Source organism: Anopheles marshallii, chromosome 3 (assembly GCF_943734725.1).
Source record: "Anopheles marshallii chromosome 3, idAnoMarsDA_429_01, whole genome shotgun sequence".
Lineage (NCBI taxonomy): Eukaryota > Metazoa > Arthropoda > Insecta > Diptera > Culicidae > Anopheles > Anopheles marshallii.
This window is the reverse complement of record NC_071327.1, coordinates 78,371,857-78,397,356: the sequence shown is the minus strand read 5'-3', so window position 1 is coordinate 78,397,356 and position 25,500 is coordinate 78,371,857. Positions and strand designations below refer to the sequence as shown.

The 25,500-nt window shown below is 44.0% G+C and overlaps 1 protein-coding gene across 1 annotated transcript in view; it reads left to right on the top strand.

Moving 5' to 3' along the window:
• The window catches only part of LOC128713991 (division abnormally delayed protein), a 115,462-nt gene that overhangs the window by 84,655 nt on the left and 5,307 nt on the right, over window positions 1-25,500 (top strand). Inside the window, exons 2-4 of the mRNA XM_053808865.1 lie at window positions 2,232-2,393; window positions 9,158-9,731; window positions 9,851-10,037. Of these exons, the coding sequence (XP_053664840.1) occupies window positions 2,232-2,393; window positions 9,158-9,731; window positions 9,851-10,037 (923 nt within the window). The remainder of the gene's footprint in view (window positions 1-2,231; window positions 2,394-9,157; window positions 9,732-9,850; window positions 10,038-25,500) is intronic.

Genomic DNA, 25,500 nt, shown 5'->3' with positions numbered 1-25,500 from the left:
GTTGCTTGCAGCGAATTGGGTTAGCGAGGTTTCGTCATTCTTTCGTTGGTAGTCCGTAAACGTAAAATGTCTGAAAATCAAAATAAAAAACTCAATTCGATGTGCAAAATTCCCATCTCAGAGTTAGTTGTTGCCACTATTTTCGATTATCACGAATTGTTTAAAGTCTACCCAACCATTGTTGAATTACATTTCCATTTTCTGTCGGTCTGAAAATTCACTTTCACCTTCAACTGATTAACACCATATTGGGAGGAGGATTAAAATACACTTACATAATCCCATCCATGTATGCATTCGCAAACAAAACCGCGTAGTCTCCAAATCCACTTGGGTTTATTACACGCTTCGTCGCATAACTGTCTCTCACTCTCTCTCTCTCTCTCGCTCGCTCTCCCCGCACTGATGGCATACCGCAATGATGCAGATGAGGCTGTGTGAACTGTGATTATGGGAGAGAAACTGCGAAAAAAAAACGAAATATTTCCACCGCAAGTGACAACCTTCACGCTATGCTAGGTGTAACCACACATCTAGAAGAAAAGAATGGAAATTCTCACAAAATAAGGACACTCGTGCAAGGCGCACTTTTACACAGTCAACGAGGGGGAACATCTGAACTGCAGAGAATGCACGGAAAAAGGTCGAGAGGAAACTGCCTGGAAGCGGTGGTTTTCTAGATGAAGCCACTACACCGTCGTATCGGCCAAAGGGATCGTGCTGCTTGAAGTTTTAGAATGGCTTTAGAAGCCTCCTTCCGAGTGAAATTGGAAAAACCCCATGCCAGCTTCTCCCAAAGCCTCTTATAACGAACGAAGCATCGTGGGTGTTGTGGGCGCTGTGCGATGGTTGATAGCGGGTTGTTATGATTGTTATGCTCGCCATTGTTTGTACCCGTTCTAGCTCCGGACTATCTTTGTTGACGACTCCTCCAGCGGGGGGAATGGCACGAACGCTTTCAGTTAATTTAACGAATAGAAAAGTAAGGACTACAGAAACGTGTGAGAGGTTTACATAGGGATAGGGATGTGTAATACTATTTCACCATGCTTCACTCGTTACAATTCGACAATGATACAATTCGGAAACACTAAAAGGCATCATGATGATATAAAATTAGAGCAAAAGAAACCTAATTTAATTCTCTTACGCAACACTAGCGCGAGAATGGAAAATGATTCAGCAAATAGGTAAATGTTGGAAAGGTTGAATGGCAGTACAACCAACAGCCTTGTGCAGGCACATGGTGACTCGCGATGGACATGCGCAAATTTTGCGTCCTCATCCGGACCATGCCGTGTGATAAAACGGACCAAAAAAAAAGACACCTAGTGAGGTACGGGAAAACTACTTACAGTTCTGGAGCACGATACAGCTCCAGCAGCCGTCGGTGGGCTTGTGGTGTTGATGATGATGATGGCGACGACGATGCCATCTATACGCCTTTTATATCCTTTATTCGCATACTCTTGGAGGTGGTTTTCGCGCGCGAATCTCGTACACTCGAGGCTCGAATTTTGTTTGTTCTCTCGTATCCACTTTGTTTTCTACCTTTTGTGTGTGTGTGTGTGTGTGTGTGTGTGTGTGTGTGTGTGTGTGTGTGTGTGCAAAACATGAAGTTAGTGATGAAAAGAGTGTACCGCACATCTCGCATTTTCCATTACTTACGTAGCGCAATCTGATATACGGCGAACGAGCAGTAGCTACACCAACACATTTCTAGTCATCGTTGGTAGATTAGAGTGGCGTTGGATGAGTTTCGGAAAATAAATCTGTGCAAAAGTGTTTCCGCGCTAATGAGGTACGACTGCGTCACACTTGAGTATCAGACGCTTTTCTTATCGCGCCACAAACCAACACAGACACAAACACGAAGCTACAAAAAAGAAAAACAAATCGAATATAAATTTTGAGCCACGTGTTTACTGTTTTCTCGAGTTTGGTCTTCTCCCTGCCACTACACATCTCGAGTATAATTTAACGAGGATAGTCTTTTAAGTTCTGTACTTCTTTAACGATACTTCACAATACTCGCTTCCAAGGTCTCTGGTAGGTAGTGATGGGTATCGCCAAACGTCGCACGGCGAAAAAGGTAAAATTAAATAATTTTTCAAGTAATTAATTGCATCAATTATGCCGATTGTGGAAGTTTCCAAATTTGGTTGATACATATTTTGTGTATTCTGTGTGCTAACGGAATGGTGTTTTCCATTTCTCTTCCTTTTCTGCAGGATCCCAGCACGACCAAGGTCCCGTGTGCGGTGGTATCTGCTGCGATGCCGAAACGGAACGACAGCTGCAGGCAAAGGCGACGAAAAACTTTGAACGACTAGTCAAACACCACATCCGAAGCCAACGGGGGCACTGGGAAACGGCGGCTAATCTGTACAGAGGTAGGTGTACTCGCGAATTAACGCTAGAAGTTTAAAGAGCTCTTGCCGAATATTTTTTCGCAGTTCGAGCGTTTCTATTGAGCAAAGTCGTTAGCTAAGACGGAGAGAAGTTTTGTCTATTGGAAAATAATTTAAATTTTACGGCTTTTTGCTCCTGCAGCTATGTTTTTAAAACTAATAATTAAAGAAACTACAGCAGGATCAAGATGATATGGAGAATTAACTCGTTGATATCAAGCAACTCCTCTGCGAGCTACTAAAGTATCATCGTTCCCAAACACCTATACATTATCCGAGCTTAAGCTCAAAGCTTACGTTTTTCAACTTTTGTAAATAAATTAAGCTTATTTAGTTGTTAGGTTTGTGTTTATTTTCAAGGTAAAAGGAACAGCTTCTGAGCCTTGTTTTCGTTTTTGATGCAAAACCCAGAACGTTTTGGCCGGCAACGCTTTACAAATCGCTATGATATAGCCATAAAATAACTCATCAATCGTGCCACGCTTGCGGTACGATTATGACTATCCAAGCCTCTGACAGCACCTACGTGCGAAAAGGCGCAACCTTTCCTTACTTGCACCGTACATGCGGGTACGACCGTATAAGGTTAAGTGCTTAATTTATTAGATCCGAATGTAAATGCAGGGAAGAGAACCGTTTGCCGCTCGCTAATCCCCTCGCTGTGGTCGTTCGCCAAAGCCAAAGGAGGTCCAATCGATCAAACACTGCTTTAACCGAACGGTTATATGGCGAGAACACATTCAGGTGTAAAGGCTCTGGGGGCCGTGGTCAAATGGTGGGTTGGATGCTCCAGAGACAACCGAAACCTGAGTCCTACCCCAGAGCGCTACGAGACCGGAATACCGAGGCCAAAGTCGCCAGATAGTCCACCGCTGGTTGGGGCTATTGTTGGCAGTCCCCTTTTCTGATTCTCGATTGGCAGTCTGTCCGGTGGACAGATGGATCGACCGGCTTACGCCACAACATGCAGCAAACGCCCACACTAGATATCCTCCCTTCTACGTGTCCTGTTCCACTTGTTCCCACCCTGTACATATGGTCTTCCGATGGGCTTCTTTCTGTGTATCGTCGCTTGGTCGCTAGAACCTCTCCGTAAAGACATTGATTAATGCGATCAATTACTGCAGCTGCAGGTTTTCTGTGCTGGATTTGGCCGTAATTTATTTACCACCGTTTATTCCGATGGCACACACACTCGCACTGCATCAGATCGGATGGGTAAGTTAAACGGGCTGAACTACGAACACGTACAGCGAACGTGTGAACTGAAGCAGTTTCGGTCCGTCGGTGATGTTTTGTCTCACCGAAGGCAGGACAGGTTTACCTTATGCAGATTACTATTCTATGCTTGACACGATAGTGCTTTTTATCTTTCTTCTATTCCTATGCATCTCGACCAGTCAATCGATCGACACACGGGATCCAATGTATCATCGCCGTGACATCAGTGTTTCGATTCACTGCTAACCGTAGCAAACCTGTCGTAGAGCGTTCGCACTGACAGCTCGATGTTTATGTCATCGAAGGAAAGCAAACAACATAAATCGATGTCTAACGGTAGTAATAGCTCTATGATCGTGCTGACGATGTAAATTACCGTTCGCCGGATGGAATACGTTTACACAAGAGCCAATGGAGCCTTCTCCTTGTGCACTAGGTCGACCCAAACCCCCTGACATGCTGGCGCTACCATCGATGGAATGACGAAGGGAGTCGACCGTTCGAGTGATGATTAATACTTCGCAATTACACCTCAATTAATGTGATAATTATGCGTGACATCACTTCTGTTTTGTGGGCAGTAGGTGATGTTTCGGATGGGCGGACGGACAGACACTCTCTTGACCTTATTGTATCAGTCAGTGTGTATTCCAGGGTGGGAAGTATGGTTTTGCTCCATCGAACACAACATAATTATAACAATTGCACTGAAGTACCGCTGAGTGTCGGTATCATCATGCTTCCTGTAAATGGATGTATAATTCGTTTAGGGATTGAAAATTGCTCTAATTGTTTGAACAATCATCGATACCGAGCTGTCGATTGCCAGTGGGTGTTTGAGTCATAAATGGGCGATAAAAAACAACAACGACCAACAACAACATAATTGAAGAGCAATTTACAACTCACAGTACTTAGGGGCCGCATGACATGGCTGGATGTACTTTTGCGGCGCTGGCAGTTAATAGTTCTCATGTTTATGGAAACAAATGTTTTAAAAAAATCTGTTTTGGAAATAAAAACACATTACGAAGAAAATTTACTCCACAGACCAGTAGAGTTTGAAATAGATTCTTTGCTTTGTGTCGGTTGATCTCGTTTTCTACATCAATATGCCTTAGTATCATTGCTTCCAACCTCCTATACATTATCCAAGGCTCGAAATCCCGGTAACTAGAAGGTTTTCTTCCCACGGTTCTCGGTGGCACTGCAGGTGAATATGGAGGATTGCATTTCTGTACGTACGTATCTATGCAACAATGCGTCTCCAGAGTAACACATCGCCACGATACGGTCTGTCGGTTCTTTTCCTGGCAGGTTTCAGCCTTAAAGCTTTACGCGCCCTATCTGCAACCAACACCAATCACAGCACATCCAGTAGAAGAACCGGCAGAACCTGCCTTGGATCGGGGGGTTTTATGCAAATTTTAAACTTTCCCATCGAATCCCGAGGTATACCCCGTGGTAGTCTACACCAGGTTGGCACGGCTGGTTGTGTTTGTGTACTTGACTCGCGGTGATTCTGCAGCACACCCGGAGTCGTATCTGCTTTCGGGGCAAACGTCCCGCGGGACAGTCTGGTGTACTTGTCGGAACCGGAGACTGAATTTCAGTAACGAACCATTGCCTTCACATACATGCACGGTGGTTGGGTGGGAAATGTTGGTATGCACTCTTGCGCACCCGCAAAATGCATCCCTATTACTGGACAACCAATGTTCATTCTCTGGTTGGTGGTGTAGCAAGCTTTCTCTCTTTCTCTCTCTTTTTTTCTCTCTCTCTCTCTCCTTCTCGGTGTCCAAATTCACCAGTGCCCAAAATCGATCCCGGTGGCAGAGAAGTGCATTGCAATTGAATTATTTATGCAGTCGAAAATTGCATCCCAAACTTTGCAACCGCCGAAGAAGGGGCTAACGGTCATAAAGTAATGGGCAGCATTTGGGTTTACCTTGCCCCGTGGCTGTGTGGTTGTATGATGGCTTAATTCAATATGCATGCCGGTTAGCTGTTTAGATTGGTTCGGGTGCGTTCAAAAGTGAATAAATATTGCATCGCTTTTACTGTATAATGCACACGTAATCCATCCGCAAGCGTCCGATCTAACCGGTATATGAGCTAGTGTAATACATTATTAATCATCATCATTGTTACGGGCCGAAAATCAATGATAATGATAAAAAATAGAGATTTGCTGTGGAGCCTTTCGATTGAAAAGTTACATTAGAATAAGCTCAATTAATCCAGGGAGCTTGATTATTCTTCTTGTCACTGACGGATTAAACGAGTCCTCTGGCTTACATTCAAATTCACTGCCAGCCCCAAAATGCGGCGTCTCTTTTTGGGCAAATTTTAAAAATTCATATCGAGATTAATATTCATTAGAAAAACACCTCTTTTCCAATCACAATCTAACACCCATATTTGACGTGCTTTCGATAATCTAATTAATTGCAAGAAAATAATCCGACATCAAGCGTATAATCCGCTCGCGCGATATCCTCCATTAAACGTCTTTTAGCGGTGATCTTCCTTCCCAGCCACCGGGAACGCTGTGGTGGCACGTTTGGAATACATTACTCCCTTCGCCGCCCTCCCGGCATCCCATGCCTTTTGTGGCTTCCCGCACCAAAGAAAGGCAATGGCGCACATCTCCGAAAACGACCGTATCCATGGGGTCGCATTAATTGGATACCCTTATTTGGCGAGGAAACGTCGCTTCTAAAATGTACGCTTGTGTGTGCGAGTTTGGCAGTTTTTTTCTCCTTCACATTATACAGTGGAGCAGCCACAAACAAACCAAAAAAAACTGCGAGGTGTTAGGCGAAGGTGCAACATATTTTAATAGCGTTCACCAAAACAACAACAAAATCCCCTCCCAGAGAACCACCCGGGCAAATATCGACCTTTCGTTCATGTCGTCAAGCTGTGATTTATCATTTTATAATTTTTGCACCAGCAAACTTCCTTCCTTTCATGCCTTTCTGGCGCTGTATGTGTGTGTTTTTTTTTGTTTGCTTTCGTTGGTTTGTGATGAACGAAAAATGGATAAATTTTTATGACAATGTCATTTCGAACGACAAAATCGAAATTTTACGAGTGCTTTCGAGGCGTCGGTTGTGTTGGGGTGAAAAAATTGCTTTGAAAAAAATGAAAAAATCAAACCGGGTAGCTGGGGAAAAAAGGAAACAAATTGGTAACAGCCGCCATCAAGCACACGGGGTCGCTGGGTGTGTGACAATAAATCGTGTATTTCTTTTTTGTCAACCGCTATAGCACACACATCATCTAAAGGGGACGCAATTTATTCGGCGTTCGATCTAGTTTTTGTTTATTGTTTGGTACAATATTCCATGATGTTTGCATTTTGTTTCTCCTCGTGGAGTTTGAATTACGCTGTGTGTTAAAAAAAATACCACCAAAGCAATCCATGCTTATGTTTTATAGCACTGATTGAGGGAGATCAATTTTTTCAATTATGGAAAATATATTATTTTAACAATGTTAACAATTTTTAGTGTTTTTATTGCCGTAATAGGTTTGGCTTTTAAAAAGACTGATCTTTTTTTGCGTTGAATAACGTTGAAAATGAATGTTGAAGCATTTTCATCATTTTGATGTAGGCCATGTGAAGAAAATGATATAAATGTAAAAGCAAGAAAACTTGACAAACATTTTTGTTTTTGCGGGCCATGTAACTGATGAACTGTAAATCATTACTTTTTGACGAGTTTGACTGGTATTTTTTTGCTTTCAAAATCCAAGTTGTAAAATGTCAGAAAACTTGAACGTTCAACATTGGCAGCACGGCACAACATTTCCCAAGCAAAGTTTTTCAGCAAATTTTCCTTCCCTGCTACCTGCGAGGTGTGTGTGTCGCGCGTGTATTGCCGTCCATCCTTTGGCTCTCCAGAATTCCCTGCACATTCCACGGCGCTCGTTTAAAATGGCACCGGTTCCCTACATCCCATCGTACCCTAACGCAGGAACAAATGGGGATGTACACGCTCAACCCGGTGGCCGGAAACGATTTAGTAAAGCGGAACAGTTCGTCGTTAAATTTGTGCTCATCCGTTCGTTTCAGCTCGGCTAACAAATGCCTTTGGAATTACTGTCGTGTGTGAAATACACAATTTCCAACCCGCGAAACCGAACAAAAGTTGTGCTGTGGCATGTGCCGGTGGCTAGGCCATGTGTCACAAGGCAATTCTTGTTTGTTCTGGCCCGGGCAAATGGTTATCATGAGCCAACAGGAGGGTTGCGTGGCGGGGTGACGGTGGCAGGTCATCGGATGAATCTAACCGACCCAACTATAGCACCTAGTTCCACGGCAGTAAAGTTTGCGACTCACGTGCACTGCATTAATAATCTTCGATGCAAACTGGGCAGGAATAGATGATATTGGTTGATGTTTCGCAGCATCCGCGTAATATGCTGGGCGGATGAAAGTTAGAAACCGATCTCCAGTTACGGTACGCTCACGAACGCCGGGGTCTGTTTAAGTTTTTCATTCACGTCTTAGCTAAAACATTCCGAACTGGGACATTGATCTGTTGCTGCTTTATTAAATTAAATATGAATATTAAATTTGTAGTATTATTTTTCCCAAAACACTTTTGAAGCATTGAGAGCAATATTGACTGAATTAAAATTGATACAACTATTTTCCCGTTAGGATAAAATTCTCTTCGCATTAGTTAGCAAAATTCAACAACATTCCTTCAGCATGTGCCAAACCACAATATCGTTGCTAACATCATCGCACTGATCGAATTCTTCAAGGTCTGAGTCATTCGCCTTCAGCATCATCGTTTGCACATCAGAGTTGGAATGCAATTTTCTTGTCCGCGTTCTCACCTTGCCCACTTCTTTATTGGACAGGGAAGAAAAGGAATTGAAAGCACTTTTTTACAAGCTGATTCATCCCCGTTTATCCATTCTGTTCTTCCCTTTTTGTAGTTCAGGGTCTTTTTTGTGTGTTGTTCTGTAACTTCTTAAGCGTATGCTGTGTCTGGAATGCAGTTGATTTCAAGACCCGTTGGGAAAATGTTGTTTTCGTTTGCATTTGTTCTTTTCATTCGAGACAGTTTTCGAAAAAAAGCTAATCTACCTTTTGGAGCTCAGAGTTGGGACTATGGAGAGGCATAATTTCTTTTGGAATAGTCTTGATCTTCATTTAATACACTAATCAAAACCAACTTAGCGAGTAGATTATCAAAAATGTTTCAGCATGACAGTAACTAGTTTAACTGCGTTAATGTATCCAATGTCTTGCTATTCCATTTGATTGAAGGGTTTTTAAACCTTTAGCTGAAACTCTTGAAACAGGTTACATAATCCTTCTGATCTTCTTAAGTGATTGTTGACGTGACCCTTCTCAGTTTGCACAAATGAATAAATTCTATGAGAAACATAGATACCACTACATTCACATATAACATTACCTAGGTCAAGCTGTTCAATCATCGACCCGCTCGCTAAACAAACCAACATTGATCCAATTTCATCATCGTTTCCATTCGTTTCAGATTACCTGCTGCACCTGATGCGACAGTCAGAAAACAAAACGCTCATCCTCTTCTCGACCGTCTACAGCAAGATGTCACCACTGTCCCGCGAACCGATCCGCGAGCTGTACGAAACCATCCGGCTCAACCTGATTGCCGACCGGCCCGGGGATGATCTCGAGCTGGTGACGGGCAAGTTTTTCCGCAACCTGTTCCCGGTGGCTTACCACCATGCGATCCATTCGGACGTCCTACACGGCACGGAACGGGGCCGATCAGCCTCGGCGGGTGTGAGCAACCGCGACTTTCACAGTGACTACAAGAACTGTCTAGTCCACACGTACGATGAACTGAAACCGTTCGGTATGGTACCGCAGCAACTTTCCAGCTCACTGGTGTCTTCCGTCAGTTCGGCCTCTGTGCTGCTGCGCGCCCTACGGGAAGGTTCCGAGGTGCTGCTTAAGCTGGAAGAGGTCGGTGTATCGGCACCGAGCTGCCGGAAAGCGCTGCTACGCATGAACTACTGCGGAAGCTGCAAACGATACAACCATCTGCACGCGAAACCGTGCTCCGGCTTGTGTCAGAATGTGATGAGGTGCGTTTTGCGAACATGAAAAGTTATCGAAAATGGCGACAAACGAACAAAAAACACCAGCAGGCATTTTTTATAAATGAAAATTAATCTCATCTTCCGTTGTTTTGCTTTTGTTCCAGGGGCTGCTTGATTGAGTTTGTCGGTGCGCTGAACAAGGGTTGGTCTACGCTGACGGAAGCGATCGTTCCACTAATCGGTACCGTCCGTTCGCAGGACGGTATCGAGTCAGAGATCAAATCCCTCGACGGTAAACTATCGAACGCCATCATGCACGCGATGGAAATTGGACCGCAGCTTGAAAAACAGGTAGGAGCAAGGAAGCGTCCGTTGGAAAACAACACTCGGTGCGGTGCCGGTTTCGATGAAAATCGTGCCTTTGCTATGTTTCAAGAAAACATCACTTAGTTTAATTTGAACCCATGATGGTGCCGGTTTTGGTAGACATGGACCAAATGCATCAACCCGCACGAACCGCGTAAGCACAATTTGCTGCATTGACGATGAAACAAACCGGTCAATAGATGAAAATTCACACATGCCACATACATCGGGCCGCGAGGTGAATGAATTCGCGTTAATGAATAGTCTATTCATGGGAACTGTTTTACCATCTAGCCGCTAAATTTAGCAAACGTCACCATCACCACCGGGTTTGGATAAATTAATCAACACTGTTCGAACACGCGCCACACACTGGGTAAAAACAACCAAAAACCGAACTCAAAACAAGCAACTGGGCAACGTTCAGATTGCAATTTGTGTGCAAATGTGCTATGGTTTTGTTTAATCATTCCGCGTTTCGGTAATTACAAATCAGCAAATCAGCACATCACACCCTTTCAGCCTGCTGTACGGCCTGGGGACGAAGGGGGTTGAAAAAATAACAAAACTGCCCCTTCAGTGTTGTGCATTTTATCGAAGCAAGCAATTTTCGGAGCACATGCAAAGGGTAAAGGCAGAAGTAGAGACACGCTAGCACTGTAGCCCACTCAACTGTTCCTGGTCGCTTGCAATGACATCGGAGATTGTTACCACGGACGTCCGACCGCGAGAGTGTGTGTTAAGTGTATATATTTCCCTGTCTTGCTACATTTGTCAGAATTGTCACGATCGAGTTCAATCAACGTTTCGCCGAATCGCGAGTACCATCGCGTCAGCAAAAGTCAGTAACGCACTAATGCTCTTTTGGCAGTTGCGCTACTATTGTTATCCGCTTGTCCCACGATACAGCAGAAAAACGTTTTTTTGCCAGCAAGGAACTCTCACAAAAAATCGAATCTACAAAATCCAACATTTCAACGTTACGGAAACGTACAGTCAATGCCGCGGCTGTCTTCGGCGTAATGTCGATCTAGCACTTTCTGGACTGATAAAAAATATCCAGAAATTCAGGGGTAGAACATTTTGTCTATAATTTTTGCACTTCGTTTGAGTTGGACAAACTTGAAAGAACGTTTCATCCTAAGCAAAACATGGAAATCGTAGCAAAAACACGTTTCTCGCACTGCCAATTGGATCACCTGCTGACAAACAGCGCCCAGGTCATGTTTCGATTGTTTTCACTGAGGTTTTTTTTTCTCCATTTTTGTTTATTAGTTCCTTTTAGCAATTTTTCCAAGTATGGTTCGATGGTTTTACAGGCTCAGCAATGTTAGAATCATTGACCCCGACGACAAGGGAACTCGAAAGAAGATTCAATTTAAATAGCTATGTTGAATAGTATGTTTATTTTGCGACATATGCATATTTTATTGTTGTTGATTCCTTCGCTCACTGAAACATTTCATGTAGAGACAGTTTTCAAATCGAAATTTTACGCTTTGACCGCCTTCGATTTTTTAAGTTAATTTTATGTTTTGTTTTCGTAATATCTTCAACAAATAAGTACCGAACTCCGAATTCCCGCTGGAGTTCCTACTTCATCATAGACTCTTAAGCGAAAGCCCTTTTCAGTGGTGAAGATTGTTTCAATGGTCATAAAGTTGTAGCAGCAGCGTGCAGCATAGCAAATGATGGTGATGACCCACGCAAGATAACGCTCGGGATACACTACTGACACAGGGAGTCGAGAGACCATTTCCGTCGACCTTGCAGCAGTTTGTTGGCGAACAACAAGGCTTACGGCTGCACACGGGTGTGTGTAATGCACTGTCTAGAGTACTACGCCTTTATGGACCGGCAGCAGAACGGGACGGGATTCTCGTTGTCTCAATCTCGAGAGAATTCCAGGGAACCAGAAGAAGTCGCTTCAAGCTTACCGGTAGCAGTGGTAAACAGACGGTGAGAAACACTACTGGACGTAACGAGCGCATAACATATGTTTAATTCAGTTTAAACGAGTGCTTTATGGTTCTCGAGAGATGGTACGCTGGCACTGCTGGAAATCGGGAGAGTAATCGGTCCTCCAGCATTTGTACCATACGGCATACCGCCGAGAAGTGGTTTCTGACCAACCGGCGGGGTGATACACGGACACCAACACACGGCTCACCTAGACTTCGTTAGATAGCAATAGCAGAAGTAGCCACCGAGCTGTTGCTTCCTCGTGCTAACTTTGTAGCTAGTCGTGCTATCCATCCTTCTGGAAAGGAACAGTTTTCATCGTCTGGACGCTGTGGTGGCACGTTGTTGGATGGCCCTTCGTTGAATGATGAGCTCTCGTTAGAATTCCTGTAATTATGTTAATCATTAATGTTGAAGAGTTGCGGCCCAAAGTGGTGAAACGTTCCGAAGCGTCGAATGCGTAATGCGGGAAGATTTTTTTTTTTGGGATTGGATAAATGGTAAAATATAAAGATACCATAAATCAAGTTTGCTGATCAAACGGTACTACCCACCGTCCGTGCCCTAAACTTTGCTAACAACAATTTCTGTTTGCCTCCGGGTACATCAAGTCAGCGCACGAAAGTGCCATAAACATTTGGCAAACTAATTTCCAGCCATTCAAACCACAATCAACACGCCAGCTGTGTGCCAACGATTCGTCACCCTGCCTCACCGGTGTGGTGTAGTGGTGTAAAAAAAAAGAGAAACAAAGCTCGTCTTCCCATCGATCGGGGAGGTCTGCGGGACCTGAGTCATCGCCTCGATGACTAATCGAACGAGTACCGATGACGGATAATCGACCGTCGAAGTAGCGTCCGCTACTCATGCTAATCGTTCCTAATTGTGGTCGTTATCCTCGGCTGCGTGGAGCAGTACGACCCGTACAACCTGGATCCGTCTGGGAAATGGTTCTATTTCGTTCAACCAGCATCTCGTTATCCAAACCTCATAATGTCTTTCGAGAGATTGGACCGGAGGAAGACTTACCGATGAGGACAATGTAGTCACTCCAACGAGGGATCCCATTGGGGGAGCTCTTGAAGAGCGTTATCTAAATTGTTCCGTCAGGCAAAAGATCGAACCGGGTAGTGTGTGTGTGTGTGCCTGTTCTTTTGAAGGTGGGTGGCACAGGGGAGACCTTGAAAGTGGTTCTCATGGTTCATTCCACCCATTGCTGCGACCGTCACGGGCTAAAGTTTGACCGGGACAGGCCAGAGAAGGAAAGAGAACGAGTTGTGCAATGAATTATCTCCATTTTAGTAAGGTGTGTGCTGGTGCTTTCCGTTCGTGGGGACTTTTTCTGCAGACTTTTCATGTGCCTCTGTCTGCCTGTGTGTGTTAGCATCTTCTTTTTGCAACACTCCTACCATCCCTCCACCCCCTCTTTCTTCCTTTACCGTTTAGCACGATAGAAGTTCTGGCAGGACCGCGCCGAAGGAAACGTTCTTTCGATTTTTGCACAAAGTTTGACACTGCGAAATATACGCTCTCCCGTACTTGGTTGTTGTGGGCCATGTGTGTGGTTGATTTTCCTTTTGCATTTCGTCCAAAAGCGTCTCAGTTGAAGCATTTGAATTTAAAAAAAAGGTTAGTTTTTTGTCATGCTCCAAACGTTGGAAAATCATAGGAGATGATAAAGTGTTGCGCTTTAGACACTTGATATTGTATTTAGCGTTTTTAGAAAAGCCTCCATGTCATTAGAATCTATCGTTATGGAAGCAGTCGAAGTAGAAGATAATCTTGGCCAATCAATTCATCAGTAGTTATGAAGACTTCAGCCGTGCGGTCATTTGCGAGCTGTGACGCACTGCGATTGAAGCCGTCTTTATGGCCTTTCTAACCTTCCTCAACCAACGATTTCCGTTTCTCGTTTAAGCGCGTATACTTTTCTTTCCTTCGCTTTTGGATCTCGTTCACAAATTCTTTCGTCCTCGTTTGCCGTGCCCATTCCACCATGTGCACACGTTTTGTTTCTTCCCGGTCACTTTCGTTGCGCGACACTTTGTCTCTGTTTGCTCGTTCTACCTCCGATGAGCATATGAAGGAATGTTCCAATGCGCCTTTCGACTTCAGCAGCCCGGGTGAAGGCAAAGCGCACCAGAAAATCCTCTCCAAACGAATGGAGGACGTGACGGTTGTGATGGTTTGGGGCAGCTTCAGCACCAGGTCTCCGAATGCCAATAAGGGGCAGATCCACACCAGTTCCAGCTCTTAGTCATCTTGGCTTTTGAGGGGTGTGCACGAGTGTGGAAGATGAGAGATGCTAGTGAGTCTCTGTGTCTCTGTGTCTGATCGTCTTATTTAAAGCTCATTGCGTCATGAGACACACACGCACACACACATAGTATGCAGGAGGTGAGTGTGTTTGTTGAAGTTGAGGGATTCCAGAGCCTACCGACCGGAATCGTCGTGCAAACCGTGGAAAAGATTCAATTTCTCGTTAAGTGTTATTGGTCAAAGTAATAAAACACACATAAAACAGGTTTAACTGGATACGTGCGCTGTCTTGTTTGTGGTGCTGTTGTTGTTGGTTCTTTTCTGCTTCCTGCCTGCATGTTTCGGCTTGTTGCGCTGCTCCGTAGAACCAGCAACACATTCTTCGACCGATTGCAGTTTTGTTCTTTCGCGCGGTGATCGCACATTCGCAACTGCAGCGGCCTCCGTCCGCGGGCATCATTGCTCACTGCCGGCCAAAGAAGCTGGTGCCATCCAGTACTTCTTGCGAATGGCACCACTTTGCAGCACCGGTGTGCATGCGATCGTTCTGTCGCTGCGTTCGCCCCGTGAGTGGCGTGTGTGTCTGTGTGGTACGCCAGTGACCACCCGTTGCGAGGTGGAATGGAATTCCAGTTGACGTTTCGATACCTCCGGTGCTTTTCGGGTGTTTTAAAGTGGTGGTCACGGTGAGCCCCGGACCGTGTAGAGATGATTTAAAGACAATTGAATGTAAAGCGTACGCAACCATAGAATGCTTTGTCTACACTTCGATGTCGATAGAGTTCACCTTTTGCCTGCTGACCAGTTGTGCAAAAGGAGCAAGGAAGTAATTTCTTCCGTTCTTCACCTTTACAAAAGGTTATAAGTTTGCAAAACTTTAACACTACGCACCCCCTCCCACCCCTCCTGCCTTCGTTGAACTCTTATCAACCATTTGCTTTCCTTATTGCTACGCGCACAGCAAAGCATCGTTTGCTTCACGCAGAATGGTGTTTGCTCGTTGGCAGCTTTCAGTGTTAACGTTCCTGGTTCGGTTTTTGGGGCTTTCATCCCCATCCGAACGAACGCTTGTTAATTTTCGAACGAGACTTCACTGTTCTTAGCGCTTCTTTTCTCCTTCTCGCATTTTAGAAGCAGCGTTGCGCTTTTGTTTCTTCCGCCTGCTTTACGGCTGTCTTTCTCACGTCGATCGTTAGTTTTGTTTGTTTGGTTGCTTGCTTACCTTTTTGTATTAAACTTTTTTCTATTCGCTCGCTGCATATTTTTCGTTGTTTTGTTTTTACTTGCTTCATTCCTATTCTATGTGTTGCCATTTTTCTTGTAGCTTTATGTTTGAAGTTGCGAATCTTGTTTTGTATTTAGCTCTGTTTTTTTTTCTTTCCATTTTCCCCTTCGCTTACCGTCCAGTTCCAACTGTCTCAAACATTCCAAAATACTTTTCTTTTCGTTCTTGTTTGTTCCTGTTGTTTCCTTCCCGTACATATATATTTCGCTTCTCTTGCATGATCGAATCTTCATTTCTTTGACTCTCGTTCAATATTCGGCAGCAACGGCAGCAAGATTGGCGCCCATGCCGATACGCTTCTATGCCACACATTCGGGTTTCATTCACATTCCCACACATACACAACAAACCACCGTATCGTTTTCATTGATGGCTTTCACGGCAGAGCACATCTATTCGAAATATGCCATTAACGATGCTGTAATCTTCGCTTACACGTTTCATTACGCGAAGTCATGGGCCCTCGGGAGGAATGAATTTCCATTTCCACGACCGTAGCAGATGGGAGTTGCGGTACACGCACGCTACTTTCGTGTTACATGGATGGTAACGCATGGCGAACAATCTAAAATTTACATTTGTTAAATATTTGAGCGATTAGAAGATGCATTAGAATGAAACTCACTTTCAGCTCACTCACAAGCTAAGACTCCTAATCGTTCTGGTTACACTTAATTAAAGTCATGAACCGGCTTAGCTTTTTGAATCGGTTGTTCATCAATGTGTTGGTGGAATTTAGAAATTTCTGTTACCTCAACTCTCAATTATCCTTCAAAGTTCAATAGTCTTAAACTTCTATCTCTATTTAGCTCTTTAATATTCGGTGACCTGTGTCCGACTGCTGCTGCAAGCTGCAAACCAGCCACACATTCTTTAACTGCAACATATCATTCTAATAGCATTGTCAAATAATAATCAGCTTAATGTCTCCTTAAAACTGAAGTCAATGAAATCATCTGTTTTTTTTTTTTTGTTATTCACCAATACTGTTGAAGTATCCAGATTGAATTTGTTCTTTAAAATTCATTCGCCAGAGTGGCCAGAAACAGTTGAAAAAAAAAGGATTACTCTACTGTCTGTCTGGTGGAACAGGTAGATACAAACCGGAGCTGCCAAACCTGTATCATGTTCAACACTCTCGAATTAGTAGAATCAACATCCGAAGACTTCTATACGAGAGCTACCATAACAAAGTGAACCGTTTTATGAACCCGCGCTCGATGGGTAACCTTTCCCCGTTTCCTTCACTCGTCAGACGCAATGTCCTACTCATGGATGAGTTGTTTGCTGAGAGAGTGAAAAAAAACACACATCGGTAAAGACTAGGCAAGAAGCCACTTGAACCGTCGAAAATGTTGCGGGATTGCATGCTGCGTACCCCACATCCACCTGGAAATGGAAACAAACCCAGCCCCTTTCCTGGGCGTTCGTTTGGCCCGTTTTGGAACGATTTCGAATCGTTTTATTATTTATTTTCCATCCATCTCGATTTGTAGCCGGGTTGCCGCGTTGTAAGCGGTTCGGTAGGCTAAACATTAATGCTTGTGTGGTAAAAGGGTCGTTCCTTGTTGGAAGTGGGACCCGGTATCAGTTCTCTCTGTTTGGCTCTTGTTACTGGATGGTGTCAAGCCACCGTGCCGCTGTGGGATGACAGAACAAAACGAAACGAGCGAACAGAACAGAAACAATTGCAATGCACATTCTTCCTTTCAATGGTAAGACAGCAAGGATCGGGCTGGCTGACAAAAGGACACACACAGACACACACACAAACACTGGGGGAGCACCTTTATACCCAACACAGCCAACATCACCCTCGGTATTCCTTGTTACGGAGAGGATGTTTTCTTGCGAGTCTTGCTAGTGAGTTCTTCCTGGCCGCTCAACATTCTTCCCGCGATCGGGATTTGACCACCCTGGCGGCAACAGCAACAGCATCAACATCACCAACTCCTAGTGTGGCCGTTTGCCAGCGACTCTATCCACATCCCTTTCCACGTCCTGTGCCGGTCGAAGATATGCTGTTGTCGATTCCGACCCGGTTGGTTGCGTTCCCCGTGCCCATGGTCCCATATTGTGGGCAATACACACCCATGCTCCCTGGTTGGCGTTGCACATTTTAAGGGCATATGTAAAGGCTGGGAAGAACGGGAAACCTCAATAAGAAAAAGAAAACCTTTGTGCGAGCGCATTTCACGTGGGCCTCTGGAGCCCGATGTCTACCGTTTGTGTACATCCGGCATAGTTTTTGGGAATCCTGGAATCCCACCGGTTTATACTTTTTGGCAGTGGTAGAGCTTACCCACGGAACGCTCGCCTTTTGCAGTGACCGTCGGTGCCGCTAATTCTCTTTCTTTCTTTACCGCTGTTTTATCATCCAGTTTCTGCACTTACCCCTTTTGGGATGTTTGTTGCATGGTGCGTTTTGTTTGCTGCATTTTTTCTGTTACAAAAAAAAGTTGGCTCACACGCACACAGCCTTGAAGTACCCAAGCAACAACAACAAGAAACGCTTTATGTTCACAGTTCCTCGGATCAATTTGCACACCTCGACTGCACACTCCAGAAAATGTGTAACAACATTGCACGGATGCCGCGGACGTGCGTGAGCGCATTACCACCACGGCCATAAGTGTCGTGTCTGTGACTTATGATTGTTTGATTGTAGGCCCACCGTGCGTCTCGGGACATTGAGACCATGGCGGAACATTATAATGACCCACAATGTGCTATAAACTTAATAAACGGTTGCACTAATCGATCTGTGATTTGTGGAATTGCGCATCAGTTTTTGCACCCTTTAATGCGCGAAAGATGGCACATTGCTTAATCGGCACGATGAGTGAGCAGTAATTTCTTCCCGATTCCTGCACATTAATGATGGGTTTTATTTGCTACCACTCGTCGTTCGGTGCGATGGGATCAGCTCACCTTGAACTTTCGGTGCCCCCTGCGCCGAGATCGCTGTGGTAACGATGTAAACTTGTGCCGTTACGGGGTGTTTTTATCATCTTCCTTATTGTCCATGAGACTCGTCAGAAAATCAATTATACGTGTGATTGAATTTGTTTCTTGCGGGACACACACACTTGCACATGTTGTACATACGTAAAGGTCATCTTATTCCCGCAGAAAATTTGCAAAAGATGAAAAATGTGCCATTAAACATGGCTGCCGGCGCTGTGGAGGACGAAAAGTTGAAAGAATTAGCATCACACCCCCGAAATTGGCCCACACTGTGTGAACATTGTGCACATTGGTGCATGCAAGATTAGGTGATCACCTTGATCACTTGATCTTTTAAGTATTAATCAACCAAAAAACGGCAAAACATGGTAGGAGCGTTTTTTTAGCCTTTGCGATCGTTCATGTTTGACCATTTTGACTTTGTATCATGTTGTGCGTTGTCATTCGCTTAAAACTTCTGTAGTTGGCGGTACATGTAAACGAAGCGTTTGCGTCATGATATATTTTTTTACTAATCAATACTAATCTATCAAACGACGAAGTATGCAGTTTACGGTTGATTGAGTGATTGCACGCAGTTTGGCATTGATGGTGATTATGTCAGACTTTTGTGCTAATTCATGGCGTTAATTGCCACAAATTTGTTCCGGAACGAAAACATTGCAGAATGATAAAAACATTACAGTTCTTGTGCCTTCGATCGATTAATGGCATTTAAAAAAAATAAAAATGCGGAAAACAATAAATAGCCATCCTGAAATTCAACTACACATTTTTATTTATTTTAAGAACATTAAATTGATACAGATGCGACGTTCCAATAGTTTAAAAAATGTTATCCAACACACTTATTCTCTTCAGTCCCTTCCACTAATTCCAAAATATTGCTATAGCGGGTTCGTGTCTTGTCGCCCAAAACGGTCATTTAAATCTTTCCCATACTAATGTACCATGATAAGCTTCGCCCGAAAGGTCCGCGCTGTGCAGACATTTTCGGAACGATTTTATGCGCATCCCTTAAATCTGATACGATTGCAAAAATATGCACTCCAACACAGCCACAAATGCGGCATCTTTCAACCCCAGACGATAGGTACAGCCTCTACTCGTTTGCAACTTCTAAAGAGTTTGTGTATGCCGTTTTTGCTTCACAATACACACTCACACACGTGATGATAAATGATCATATTTCGTAAGAATTTCCAAAGAAACCAAACGCACTTCCACCCCCACCCTCGCTCCAACTTCGTACGATCAACGAACACACATTTGCAAAGGGAGAGGGAAGAATGGAATTTAATCCACCGCACCACGCGCCACCCTCCGTCGCCTAGTTGCAGTTGGCATCTTCAACTCGGACCAAGATTTTCCTTTTACCGTGCCGGACCTGTGGCATTCTTAGCAACTCGGTTCGGGCTTTCTTGCCTGGTCTCTCGCCTGCTTTGTAAATTGGAATGGGCGCTGCCGCGTGGCCTCGCCGGATCGCGGGACGATCCCAAACAGAACAGAAAACAGAAACAAAACACACGGGAATGATTTGGAATGGAGGAAAACAAAAAGGGAACGCACGCTAAACAAGACGCGCGGTAACGACGAACATGGAGAACCGGTGGAAAATTGTGAAGCAAAGTGTGAGAAACGTTAGCAATGAATCACTTCTTCTGATTTTCGGATTTCAGCGACAACATGCGCAGATCGCTGGCGATCAAGCCCGCTGTGGGAGGGATGCGAAAGCGAAGGCGACAAGCCACTGCCAAACTACATTAAAAGAAAGAGAAAGAAAGTATATAGTTTATTCCCATTCCTTTATCCACTTGTTGATCCAATGCCGAGGGGAGAAGTTGGTTTATATCTTTCCAAAATGCCTTAAACCTTTTCCCCCGAGGTGTTCTGAGCTTATTATGCACACTTATCATTTCTTCAATATTTTGTTAGCTTATTTGTTGCATTCCTTCCGGCAGGGAGACTTGCAATACTTTGGCATTTTCACCGCCACACTAGCAGGTTGCTGCTTTACGCTTATCACATTATATCACACTTTTATGGACATTTTTTCACCTGCTTTCCGTTGTTCTGCTCTGCTATGCGTTGCACAAATTTCGCATTAAAAATCAAGTTTACCACAAGGTTGTTCCTTTCGGTTTGTTTTATTTTATGTAGCAGTAAGCAAACAATCTAGCCAAATTGGGTGTTTATTATGACACTGCAGTTTTGCGATTTTGTTTTGTTTCAGGTTTTCAACCTACGCAGCTTTAAACAATGTTTTATTAATGAAATAATTGATACTCCCAAAAAACCGTGGCCCTAGCTCCGGCTAATGCACTAACGGTGTTGCGTCCCAGTGAGAGGCAATTACCAAACACGGAAAAAGCATCGTCCACATTCCTGGTTTGGTTGCTACATCCGGTCATCGGCCCAAACGGAGCTCATCCTCACATTGTCCGAGTCCGTGTCATTTTCTAACGATCCCCGATCTTTATCGTGCTCTCCGTGGAATGGGTGGAATTACGGAAATGATGGTACCTTTTACGGCGCTAAATGGGTCCTCCGAAAGAGCCTCGGTCGGGACGCAAAAGGGAAGCGGGAGAAGTGCCCTGCGGGATGCGCAAGAAAATTATGACGAGCAATCGGACTTTGTCGGGTTGATGGCGCTGTCCCAATCTCGGCCCGGGACACACTCCCGGAGATCCTCGGGGGAAACGGAGGATAGATGGAGGAAAATTTAAAAATAATGAGACAGCATCTTTTACGCTGCGCGAGCCCTGTCCCGATAGTTTGTCTCACACGAGAACGAGAGTAGCGGATTATTGTTGCTGCTGCTGCTGCTGAAGATGCCTCCGTATGCTCAACACAAACCACCGACCGCGTTCGCCAATATAAAACGGACGGGACTTCTGGGCTCTGAAGGGAAACAATAAAAACCTTCGATAATCATAGGGTTCGCTTGAAGGTTTAACAATCGATGCCCGGGCGGTGCTGCTGTACCGGTCATCGGATCGGATCTTCCTGTGTTTCTCATGTATAATGGTCGTAGGCTTATGTGGCCGAAGAAGACGACCCGGCCCGGGACAAAGATGATCACCATTTCCGACTCGGCGCAGCATGCACACATACACACCTAAGTCAAATAGGGCTGCTTTGCTTACCCCAAAAGCCAAGGGTTTGAGCAAAACTGCATTATCATTCATAATGTGCCGAATGGCTGGGAATCGAGATTCTTCTTGCTGATGTGAAGCAATCTTGCGGTGGGAAATAGCTGAGAAAATAGGAGAAGAAAAATCTATGAAAGCTAAATGTTCTATGGTGAAGAATTGGTACGGGTTATGGTGGGACCTTGGCTTAGATTGGAATGTTTGGTTGATGATCAAGCAAATGTGTGAAATTCTCCAACTATTGCAATAGATCTTTTTTTTAAATATTTTTGTATATCTATGTAAATTCATTCAGCATTCGATTTATTTAAGAGAATTCCAATTCATACATCCAACTTGTTCCAGTTAGTTCGGTGCAATGAACTCAAGTCGTGAAAAGTATAAGACATCTTGGGTTTTAAATTTTTCGGAAATAAGTTCGAAAGTCTGATTTGATAGAACTTAACTTAGCCTAGGATCTCAGTAATTTCGCTCTTGTAACTTATTCCTGCATCTTTTTCCCGCTCGTCAAACCTAGCATTACGACAGTATTACTCTATTAGCCGGTGAAAATCTTTACCAAACATTTGAGGATATGCACGTGAATACATGTTTTCGATAATGCTATGATGAAGCATACTCGAAATTCCTTAGAATTTCAATGTCCATTGTTGTGGAACAAGAACAAAACCGCTCTGTATAAGCGCTTTGCTGCGTCTGTCGGGTTTTTCTATTGATCCGGCCCGGTTCGTTTTGCGCTCTTCCGTAACATCACTCTCCTTCGGAACGAAAATGATTAATGAGTATTCAAACAAAAAATGCAGAAGTAAGCATCACCCCAAAAAACCGGTGATCGAACGTAACCAAACTAATAGGCCAAACTAATCCTAGAGAGTGAACTTGAAGTGTTTATGCGTGTATGTGTGTCTACGATGATGCGCGTTGATCGCTCGTACAAGATTCCCAGTTCGAAAACCCGACCAACGTTGTCCCGGTTATGTTTGTACCTTGGTGGAATGTGCGTTCAATAGATCCCGCTCGAAGAAAAGTGCGGCAGAAATGGGTACGGGCACGGAACTTCTCCTGAAGATCAAAGATAAAAGGACGAAGACGAATGGTTCTCGATCTTACCCGGTGGCTCTCATGCCGGTGCTACTCGACGATGCGTCATTTTCCGTGTCGTTTGTCGATTCGAAGCTCGCTCGTTCGAAGTGTCCCTAGCACAATCCGGCCGGCAATCGATTGGAATTCATCAGCCCGACGAGTGTGTGTTGTGGTAAAGAGAGAAAAAAAAGATGACTGATCGCATTATTTGACCGTTTCGGAATGGTGTTGCGAAAAGGGAGAGCTGCATGGGTACAATGGTCCGAAGTGGCCCACTGTCAGGACATTCAAACCTGTGGCAATCGCAAATACCACCGACGTGCAGCCCAATTTTGTGGATGACGAAATGATCGCTAAACTAAGGGTAAGCGAGAGGAAAATGAATTTCGCTTTCATTTTTTTTTCATGTTGTCTCTCGGTTGCGGTAGAACCACCGGTCGGTAACGACGGGCTCGCTATTTTGCCATTAATAAGAAGTGACACTTTTCAACTTTACCGACGCCTGGGCGAGCAATGCATCAAAGTCGCCAACCCCGCTTCCCCCGTTTGAAAGCGTTTCGGTGTTCGGTTTCGGTCGCTTGTTCGAACTATACCGATTTGGTGGCCAAAAATCAGATTAACCCCAATACCTCAGTGTCTGACCAGCGAGATACAGAACAACTCTCCGGGGACGTTATTTTTTGCCAGCAATTTGAAGTGAATTCTTTGCGAACGTTTTTTATTTGTTCCACTCTCTGTTGCTGCTGATGGTATCAGTAGCACTTTTCAAACTCGTAATACAGCACCGATGACTACACCTTCATCTGGTCACGTTGGTACTGCTCGATGTCGATCTTCGATCTTGCGGTTGCTTATTTGCAATGTTTTTTTTCACGTCTGGCAAGATCATCAACAAAAAATGAGAAAATTAATTTGAACAAGATTTATCACTTTCAACTCCCGCTACTCATTAATGATATGGACGCAACCACCGGATCGGTTGCAATGCCCTGTTTTAGAAATAACCTTTTTATATCTCTCATCAAAGATAAGATCACCGAGAAATCAGTAGTTGTAGTGAGCGGGCTATAATGACGCATACGAAACCCACCACCGCAAACCTTTTCGGATGAGCTCAGAGTGTCGCATTATTGGTCGATAAATTGATCTAGGTCTTCTCCAGAATCGCTGATTCCAGCTGCTGGGTCCCAAAGGCAACTCTGTCGATTGTGACGCACCAAATCGTACGGCGGTGCTCATAAAAGCAAACGATTTTACATTCATCGTTCACCGTTCGTTTATTTGGAAGTGTTTCATTCGGGTTTGCGGGCAGTGCGCTTGGTTCTGCTTTGCAAAGCAACAAAAAATCAAATAAAGTCATAAATTATCACAAAGCTCTCCGATTGGAATCGGAAAGCGCTTCAAACACGGCACGCGGTAGACAATAAACACAGGAATAATGTCACCGTACATAACTGGATACTAATGATCTTTTATGGCAGTGGCATTTTTTTCCGTTGTTCTGTGTGGAATTCGGTATTGTAGGGACGGATTATGCAAAACGTGTGCAAAAGATTCCAATCTTCCAACATGGCAAAGCGGCGCCAGCTAAGTATGGAACGCTTTGTTCTAGAAGACATAGTTTAGAAAAATAACAGGAAACAATGCTTCACCTTGAAACTATCGAACGATTTATGAAAGCAGTTACGCAGTACATTTCAAATATTCCAAACTAGGTGCAATCACTAGCCTCTGCCAAAATACCTTTTAGGTTAAGCTAAAAAAGCCCATCACGTAGCTTAAGTGGAAAACGAACATCAATCAATTCGTGTACTAAGACATTCTCTCGAATCGGTGGATGAAATATAGAGCAAAATATCACCAACCTCAAAATGTGATTGATTTTTATTGTTTTCCAAAGGCAACTCGTAGCGTTTGCAATGGAAGGAAACGATGCGCCACAAGGTGCCGCCATCATGTCTGTGAAATTGCATTTCACCCGCACCCGAGCCACGTTTTGGTAGTGATGAGAGTGATTGGTTAGGAAGTCCTCCAACTCTGGTGCAGCACAGAAGCAACAGAAAATGGGTGGAAATTTGGTAGTTGGAAAAGGTACGGTATCCTCCATTGCAGACATTCGTAGTAACAAAAGGGGTCTTATTTCTCGAAGTCATCATTCAACGGCGTGACACATTGAATGTCACGGATAAATTCAATACCCTACGGTGGGTACTTTGTAACCACCCAGGTGGCGCATAGTGATGCACAGTACAAGTTATGATGGGTTATTTGGGTGAGTAAAATTCACTATCCCAAATTGATTTATTTTGCCACTTTGCCGTTGTTGTCATTTTTTATTTGAATTTGAACTATAAATTCTATGTGATGTGCGGTGGTTTTCGCGTTAAATTTTGAACTGACTTTAAGAAATGCTAGAAGGTCTAAAAGGGAAAGTTCAAATAGTTGAACTTGGAAAGAAAGTTTGTAATCCTCGTGCTATTGAGGTGTCAAACTCTTTACTCTTTATTGTGATACTAACACCACTGTGCAATTTTCAATCATTCACCGTAGAAGTCGCTAAACACATAAGTATTTAAAAGTTTTAGCAAAATTAGTTGCTAAAACGACACTTATAAATATCATATTTAAGATGAGTTTTATAGTTAAAATCTAGCTGGTACGATGGTATGATACTCCAATCCTGCTGGTATCCATTACTTCTAATGAATTTTCTGATTTCATCGAACCATTTCAAAGTGCT